At 55.3% G+C, this 8,923-nt stretch overlaps 1 protein-coding gene across 1 annotated transcript; it reads left to right on the forward strand.

Moving 5' to 3' along the window:
* The first annotated feature begins 3,160 nt into the window (after positions 1–3,160).
* Positions 3,161–7,797, forward strand: GIP (gastric inhibitory polypeptide). Its single transcript, XM_011221850.3, has 6 exons — positions 3,161–3,219; positions 3,936–4,038; positions 5,218–5,364; positions 5,937–6,026; positions 6,710–6,811; positions 7,700–7,797. The coding sequence occupies exons 2-6, from the start codon at positions 3,953–3,955 to the stop codon at positions 7,707–7,709; spliced, it is 435 nt and encodes a 144-aa protein (XP_011220152.1). The 5' UTR covers positions 3,161–3,219; positions 3,936–3,952; the 3' UTR covers positions 7,710–7,797.
* Positions 7,798–8,923: the final 1,126 nt, after the last annotated feature.

Below are 8,923 nucleotides of genomic sequence, written 5' to 3' on the forward strand. Positions count from 1 at the left end.
GTGGAGAGTTTTATTTCTTTATTTTAATTTAAGTGTAGTTGACATATTATATTCATTGGGGGTATATCATAAAGTGATTCGACAATTATATTCGTTACAAAAGTTTCACCACCGTAAATGTAGTTACCATCTGTCACCATACAGTTAGTACACTGCTATCGACTCAGTATTTTCTTTCTTGAAGATCCCTCTGAAAAGTGTCTGTCTTGGCCTGAGTGGTACTGGGGCTGATGTGGGCAAAAGCATTTGGCACCATGACTGCATTTGCGATGTGATTGGGGAGGAAAGCTGGAGGCGACCCTTCTAGGAATCGGGATAGACCCGATGAGTCAGCAAAGTTGGTCCCTTTGCCTCCTCTGCCGGAGAAGAAGTATCAATCCGCCACCTGGTGTAGGAGAGCCGGGAGAGGGATGTCTGCCTTCTGAGTCGGCCGGGAGCTCGAAGACCAAGAGAACCTCTGCGGGGGCGCCTGGGTGGCACAGCAGTTGAGCGTCTGCCTTCGGCTCAGGGCGTGATCCCGGCGTTCTGATCCGGCGTTCTGGGATCGAGCCCCACATCAGGCTCCTCTGCTGGAAGCCTGCTTCTTCCTCTCCCACTCCCCCTGCTTGTGTTCCCTCTCTCGCTGGCTGTCTGTATCTCTGTCAAATAAATAAATAAAATCTTAAAAAAAAAAAAAAAAGAGAACCTCTGAGGCCGAGTCCCCGGGGGAAGCCGCAGCCAGCCCTCTGAGTCACCCTGGCCCAGGCGGTGGGGCTGGGCCTGGAATGCCTGTGGTGGCCCTCAGGCTGTGGCGGGGGTGGTGAGTCACCACCCGGAGCTGGAAGAGCCAGCAAGCCCCAAGGCTCTTGTGCTGTTCCAGTCCTCATTGGGGCTTCCATCCAGGAGTCAGGAGGGTCTGGGAGGCAGGAGCCCGGGTTCTCTGGCAGCAATACTGCCATCATCCCTGCCTGCGTGGATTGCCTGAGTCCATGAGTCCCAGATGCCCCTCGTGCACCCCCACTCTCTCCACCTGTCTGGGCCACAGGCCTTTGTATCCGGGTTTCCTCTTGCTTTCCCATCCCCTGTGACCTCTCTGACCCTCACATCCCGGAAATTCTCCCCAATGGACTGAGGGTCTCCCAGAGCCCCCCCTCCCTATCCCCACCCTTTTCACTTTTCACGCTGCATAGACAGGCTGGTGGAGTTGCCAGTGAATTTATTGAACTATTTTGATCAAGTCCAGCAGGCCCTTCTGATTCCTTGAAACTTTAGAAGGCCGTCTTTTCCATTCCCCAGCCTCCCAATATGCTCTGGGGGTGGGGGTTCTGGGCTCTGCTGGGCATCTGGCATCTTCTCTGATCTCCTCCCCTGACCCTCCCCACATTCCTTCCTCTCCCAGGGCCCAGGCTACATTCTCCCTAGTGTGTCCACCGCAGGGCATGTGAGCCAAAGATCAAAGGGAAACAGGTCCCGGGCGGGGTGGGGGGGGGCTGCAAGAGGTCCCCTCCAAGATGGGGTGGGGTGAGAATTTGAACCACAACTGGCCTTCGGAGCAGCCCGCCCCCAAAACAAATCCTCAGAGCACCAGGCAGGCACTCAGAGCTGTAGGGACTCATTCCAGAACCTTCCTTTATTCTGGTTTGGCATCAGACTTAGGGGCTCCAGGGAATGATGTCCACCCTTCTTGGATACCTTGTGCCTCCAGGCAGAGGTGTCCAGGTTTTGACACAAACCCTTCTCAGCCCATTACCCTTTGCTCAACAGGAAGCAGGGTCACAAGCACCCCCGCATCCCGTTCGGAGGCCAAATCTGAATTGACGTCTAATCACTGCCCATGGATAGCTGGGAGATGGAATTTGGAGAGCTTGCCCGGAGAGAAGTTTTTCTAGATGGTGAAAAATGGGTGGTGGGTGGGCGAGGTTTCTAGGAAGCAGAGGTGAATTGCCCCCCTAGTCCAGTTACCTCTCATCCCACACAAGCACTTAATTTCATGCCGGAGCTGCTTCCTGACCACAGAGTTTACCTGAAAAGGAAAGTGGCCCTTATTAGACCCTGGAGCTAATAAGGAAAGCATGAGCTAGGCTGTTGATGGTTCAAAGTACTATGGTGAGTGGAGAAGGAAGAGCATGGGCAGGAGGCCTTGGGGGTCGGCCAATAATGCAGTGTCTGCCCTGCTCCTTCTAGACAGAGCCCTGAGGACAGAGGCATGTACGAAATGCTTGGAGAAAGGGAGAGGCAATACTTGGAGGAGTCTCCAGTCTAGGGGCAGACGTGGCCCTTAGCCTCAGGAAGCTTCTGTAGGACGGGGAACAGATAGGCCCCCCCTGGTTCACACTCCTGACCTCAGAGAGCCCCCAGTCTGATCAGGGAGACAAAGCCCGTGCACTGGAGATCCCTCCAATCTGACAGGCACAGCATGACCTCAGGGTCCCCCAGTCTGATGGCAGAGACAAGTCCACATTGGGTGTCATCAATCTTTACAGATAGAATCGTAGCTGCCCACCTTCCTTCAAGTTCCCAAGGGCTAAGGGAACCGCTTTCCCCCACTCTACCCCACCCCTAAGCAGAGAAGCAGCTTGACGGCAAGTTCTCAGTTTCCAGCGAACCCAGGAAACCCCCATCCTTCATGATCCCTCAACCCTCTCGCTTTACAGTGCTTTCCCCAGCTGGCTGGGATACCCCCCTAGATTTCGCAACGGGAACATTGTCTCACTGCCAAAGCTGTGGGCCACTATCCAGAGCTGGGGTTCCAATGACTGTGCCCCACTCTCTCGGATCCAGGGGTAGCCGATTGCCTGTGGGAGCGGTCCCACCCCAGCTCGTGCCACCCACCCTAAGTCTGCCCTCACCCGGGGCACCCTTTCTAACTGAGGACCCCTGTAACGGAAGTAGGGGTAGAAGAATACTGGGCCCCATGCTCAGAAGGGAAGAGGGGGGAGAAGAAAGGGGGCACTTACGGTGGCTTACCCCCCGGGCAACTGGAGATACCCAAATGTTAATCATCGATTAGCACAGTTCAGGTGGAAAGGACAACTTTATTACGCGTAAAATGGACTTAATGTGGCGGGAGCTGTGGACCTAATTTCTTGAGATAAGACGCTTTTAGGCTAATCAGCAGGTCTTGATGCCTGGATATAAAGGAGCAGCAGCAGCCTTTCTTGAGACAGGCTCCAAAGGACCAGCAGGTAAGAGGAAGGAACCCCTGCCCTGTCCTTCTGGAAGAGCTGAGAAGGAACCCAGGTAAGAGAGCAGCCCGGACGGAAGATGGATGGACGGACGGGACACTAGAGAGGCAGCGGGGTCTTGGCGCCCAAAGATACTCAGCATCCTTGCATCTCACTTTCTTTCCCTCTACATGAGAAATAAGGAGGCAGCTCTCGGGATTCCTGTAACACCCAGGTGACGAAGGCAGGAGGACAACCGAGGTCTGGCCCCATTTCATCCAGGGGGTCTTCAGTAGGGGTGAAGAGCATTAAGGAACCTTCCTCCCAAGCCCTGAAAACCAAAGCTAGACCTAGACATGTTTGGGCTGCCAGGCTTCGTCTTCCTGCAGGGGCACCCCAGGAAGAGCGTCCCTGAGTAGAGACAGGAAAGCCCGAGGAGAGGATGGAATGGTCCCGCTTGTGGCTTTCACTCGGCGCAGAGGGCTCTGATGGTTTAGCAACGGCCAATCCAACCGCTGGAAGGCGGGCTGGTCTGGACTTTGGAGGCTCTAAGGGGAGTCTCGCCAAACCACATGCCTGTGAGGTCCGGCCCCCGAAGCCGGGAAGGGGGCTGTCAGGCATGCGGGTCTTAGCTGCTTTCTTCTGCCTGGACCTTTCCCCCACTGCCCTCCCGCAGAGCTCGGTGCGGAACCCACACATGCTCTGAGGCGTCAGCAGGACACAGCCAGCCAGGCTGACTGTCCCTGAGCACTGTGCTTCCCTCATCCCAGTCCCCCTTCTCTCGTTGCTCAGGAAATCACCCTTGGAAGATGGTGGCCATGAAGATCTCCAGTCTGCTGTTGGGGTCCCTGCTCCTGGCAGTGGTGCTAGGAGAGAAGGCAGAGGGTCACTCCAGGTAGGGGTGCCGGGGAGGGGTCGGGCACAGGGGCGGAGGCTGGGGAGGGTGACCCCGTTCTGGTCTTCAGGGGGGAGGTGGGAAAAGGAAGAATCCCAGGTCAAGAGGAAAGAAGCTGGAGGGGGAAACCTGCCAGCCGGCTGTGTGCAGAGTGAGGACGGAAACCCAAGAGTATTTATTACGAGCTACTGTTGCCATAGGAGAGACTGTGGTTAGATCTCTGGAAGGACTTCTCAGTGGTTAAGCGTCTGAAGTAGATGACAGCGTCTCCCTTCTTCATGAAAGCCTTAACCATTCATTTATGTGAGCATTTGGTCAGATCGTGTGGAGGGCCCCCTGCGCGCCAGCTGCAGGAGACATAGTACTGCTCGTGGTCCGCGAGTACCTCCTGGAACAAATGGGCCCCCAGGGGTGGGGGGACACAGAGAACCACCTAGGCGAGTTGCGAACTGGAGAGAGACTCGTCTGAGTGAAGAGCTGCGCCTTGTCCGATGCAAGGACTCGCGGTATGGCCCATCCGTCCAGCCGTGTAGATGCAAGCCGCGGCTGGCAGACAGGTCCAAGGAGGGGCAACAGCGTGTAGAGGTTGCGAACTTAGACGTGGGCCCGGACCGCCTGCGGCTACATCCTGGATCTGCCCGCTGAGATTGTGCTAGGTGAATTTCTCTGCGCCTCGGTTTCGTCATTCACAAAATGGGCAGAGAAACAGTGTCTGCCTCACAGGGGTGATGAGGATTAAATGAGTCTGTAGTAAAGGGCTTGCGGAGGACCCGGCGCACAGTGGGGGCCCTTATGGAAGAGCCCCCTCTCATTCCTGTCGACTGGGAACAAAGCCTTGAATCGGGGTGGGCCAGGCAAGAGAAGTAAAGGAGGGAACTGAGATCAGTCCTTTGGGATGAGGGGGACCCCTGATCCCTCTTTGCCCAGAAGCCAGAGTCACACACACCGAGGATGCAGGAAGTGGGTGCTTGAGCTGAGGATAAAGTCCCAGGGGCTTGATGCATAGACAGGAGGGGGGGGTCTCCATAAAAACGGACTCCCAAGAAACGGGGGGTTTGTTCTCAAACCCAGGCCACCTGGCAGGGACCATCATTTGCCCCTGCCTTGTGATTCCCCTCACCCCCTGCCCCTCCTGCGGTGTCCTGCTTTCTAGCCCTCTCCTCTCTCCCTGTCCCTCAGAGTCCACGCTAGGGTCAGTGGCTCCCGACCTCGAGGCCCCAGGTATGCCGAGGGGACTTTCATCAGTGACTACAGTATCGCCATGGACAAGATCCGCCAGCAAGACTTTGTGAACTGGCTGCTGGCACAGAAGGGGAAGAAGAACGAGTGAGTTGAAGCACAGGCTCCCTCCTGGGCCCGGGGCTGGCTTGTCCCTTCCTGCGCGTGCACCGGACGCCATACGTGCCACGCGGGCCAGTGACTCACAACCCCGGGTGGTGTCTTTCACTGAGGCACAGATGGCCGGCTGGGCGACATGGTGGCCCTGACCAGGGCTCAGGCAGCAGCCCTGTCTGGGGTGGTGGGACCAAGGCAATTTTCCACTCCTTTTCTTCTAAGGAGAGGGATCAGGGAAGAGGTAGGGGGTCCCAGAAGATGCCCACGGGGCTGGGGATGAAGGCAGAGGGAGCTGAGCTGCCGACAGTGGCGGCCACTTAGGACTTGGTCCTTCTCCCTTCTCTTGGCCAAGTCTCTTATCTCGTCCTCGTTGCTCGGTCGGTGTGGTGGTACATGCTGAGAAGCTGTTCAGTGGCAGCTGAGGACAAGCAGTGGGGCAGTTGAACCCAGAAAGAGGTTCGCTCTGCAACTTGGGTTAAGGTCCCAAAAGATTGGAGCCTTTGGACAGGAGAACATCTGGAGCCTCCCCAGCCCCACCCACTCCCGCATCTTTACCTTACCAGCTGGAAGCACAACATCACCCAGAGGGAGGCTGGGGCACTGGAGCTGACCCATCAATCTGACAGGAAGGAGGAGGCAAGCGAGCAGCAGGGGTGAGTCAGCCCCAAGGGAAGGGGTGGGGGCAGGGCCTCATTGTTCCCTCTCCCAGACCCCAGAGCAGGGCAAGGCTTGGAGGCCAGCCCAAGCTTAAGGGAGAAACCGAGGAGGAATAGGGGCTGAGGTCCTAGGAGAGGTTTGGGGTCAGGGTCCCTAAGATTGATGACTTAGTGTGCAGAATCATAGAGTCAAGGAGAGGGGCAGCGAAAGAGACCTCAGGGAGACCTCAGGAACCGGCTTCCCCACTTCTCACCGACAGACCTCGAGGAAGGCTGTTTGAGGAACAGGGACCCTTTCAAGGCCAGTCCCTTTACATCAGTTACCCCCTCTCTAAGGAAGCTGAGGAATCTGTGGACCATTCTAAAGAGTGAACCTCCCCAAAGTAATCTCTTGGGTTTGGGGGATGCATTTGGGGATGCTTGCAGAGGTGGACGGATGGGGTGTCTCCCACCTGAATTGTTTGGCGTTGCCTGCGCTGAAGAGTGCCTATTCCTGGGGCCACCGATCAGGGTGGAGCTTTGAAAGCTGAGATAAGGAGAGGCAGCTGTGTTGACTCCCCTCCCCCGCCTCTCCCCGCCTCCCCCACCCCAGCTGCCCCTTGGAGTCCCAGGCCCTATATTTACTCACTCTGGGTGGGGCCCAGGGTCAAACAACCTGCCTGAGGCTTTCTCCTTGGCAGCTCCCTACCCAAGAGCCCCAGTGATGAAGATTTGCTAAAGGATTTACTGATTCGAGAGCTGCTGGCCCGGATGGTGGATCAGATGGAAGTCTGCAGGCTCAGGTGGGGCTGTCTGATGGCTCTGGGCACCTTGCTAGTGCTTACACGCTTGAGCTTTGGGGCCAGACGTGGGTTCGGATCGGCACCCCAGCTCGTGCTAGCAAACTAGTAAGCCTCTCTGAACCTCAGTGTTTTCATGAAAACAAGGCTTATTCGGACCACTTTGTGGGACTGTTGTCATGTTTCAATAAAATAATCCAAGGAAAGAGCTGAGAGCAACATGGGAGGAGTAAGAGTTCAGCAGCTATCATTACTTCTTCCCCTTGGGTCTCCTCATCCGGGTGAGTGGCTGCGCTCACCACCCCTGCCCCCCTGAGCTAAGCTGCCCATCCTATTCTCTGCTCTCCCTCTGAACCCTTGTCCCGTGTGCTTGACCCCCTGGAGCTGGAGGCATGGTGCCTCTGTCTGTAGCCATTGTCGGTTGTCAATGGGCCTGGAATCCATCTCACCAGTTAGGAAGTCCTTTAATCAATTATGTCCCAGGAGCAAGGGATGGGTAAATACCACGAAGAGGTCCATCTACCTAAAGGGTGAGACAGGACACTCGTTCAAGATGCAGACACCGAGGCTTGGAAACCAAAGCACATTTCCGACTTTGATGCTGGCGAGCTAGGGAGGGATGGAGGGAACAGATCTGGAATGGCTTCCTGCAGAGGGCAGGGAGGGAAAGAGGAACGTGTGACCAGAACAAAGGAGGAGAGAATGAGAAATTCTCCACAGGGAGGTGGGTGCTCTATGGACTTATTTTGATTACTTATAATTAAAAAGGTAATTGGGAGGTAGGAGCAGCTGAACCATGGCTGGGCACCACGATGAGCTGATTTTGCTGACTCCAAATAGATAATGACCCTCCTCTCCAACCACTTCCCCTCCTCTTTCCACTCTCCCCAGATTTCAGTGACTCAGACCAAACCCAGCTCCGGCCTGGACTCTGCCCTTCGCTCACTCAGGACTCAGCTCCACTCCAGGGTACCCAAGAGAAGCCAAACCAATAAAGTCTAAGCTGAAATAAATCCTTGGGTTCACTGTCAAAACTTACTCAAATGTCTGCTTGAGCACTGCCAACGAATGTGTGTGTGTGTGTGCCACCCCGGGAAAAGGAGATACGGCTCCTCCCTGCATCTGTAATTTGCTATTTACTCTACAAACACTTACTGGAGAGTTAACATAGGCAGGGACCGTGCTAACCACTGGGAACACAGCCGTCAAGGAAATGGGCACAGTCCCTGTCCCTGAGGAATTCATAGTCCCGTGATGGGGACAGACCTTAATCTTACACACACACACACACACACACACACACACACACACGAATTATCATGTAACATCCTGGGGCACCTGGATGGCTCAGTCGGTTAAGCCTCCAAATCTTGATTTCAGCTCAGGTCAGGATCTCAGGGTCACGAGATCAAGCCCTGCCTCCAGCTCTGCATTGGGCGTGGAGCCTTCTTAAGATTCTCTCCCTCTCCCTCTGTTCCTCCCCCCCCCCAAAAAAAGAGAAGAATCACGTCGCATGCTGAGCTATGTGAAGAAAGACTAGAGTGCTGTGAGAACAGAGCGGCCTCATCTAGACGGAGCGGGGAGTCTCAGGGCCTCTTTGAGAAAGTGACGTCCAAGCTGAGTGAGATGGCCAAAGGATGAGGGGGGCCTCAATAAACATTACCTCAGTGTTATTCTTACAAAGCAAAACCTGCAATGGGGAGATTGGCACAAACAGGCTGGGCAGGTGGGCAGAGGAAGGGTCTTTTTCATTTTTTTAAAGATTTTATTTATTTATTTGAAAGAGAGAGAGAGAGCATGCGCACAAGAGAAGGGGGAAGGGGGAGAGGGAGAGGGAGGGGCAGACTCCCCGCTGAGCAGGGAACCCGATGTGGGACTCAATCCCAGAACCCCAGGATCATGACCTGAGTCGAAGGCAGCTGCTTAACCAACTGAGCCACCCAGGCGCCCCCAGAGAAAGGGTCTTAAAGGCCATGTTAAAACTTCTGGATTTTACCCTCAGAGCAGGGGCCAGTCCTGACGGGTTTTGAGCAGGGGCAGGTTTGAAGAGCTATTTGCGTTCCCAAACCACCATGAGTGAGGATTATAAACCCAGATGAACAGGGATGACAGTGG

Source organism: Ailuropoda melanoleuca, chromosome 13, assembly GCF_002007445.2.
Source record: "Ailuropoda melanoleuca isolate Jingjing chromosome 13, ASM200744v2, whole genome shotgun sequence".
NCBI classification, from domain to species: Eukaryota; Metazoa; Chordata; class Mammalia; order Carnivora; family Ursidae; genus Ailuropoda; species Ailuropoda melanoleuca.

What these genes read in the sequence shown, in the direction of transcription:
- GIP (XM_011221850.3), top strand. Translation starts at nt 3,953, where the DNA reads ATGGTGGCCATGAAGATCTCCAGTCTGCTGTTGGGGTCCCTGCTCCTG. An exon ending in AAGGCAGAGGGTCACTCCAG is followed by an intron (nt 4,039 to 5,217) that starts GTAGGGGTGCCG and finishes CCTGTCCCTCAG; the next exon opens with AGTCCACGCTAGGGTCAGTG. An exon ending in GAGGCAAGCGAGCAGCAGGG is followed by an intron (nt 6,027 to 6,709) that starts GTGAGTCAGCCC and finishes TCTCCTTGGCAG; the next exon opens with CTCCCTACCCAAGAGCCCCA.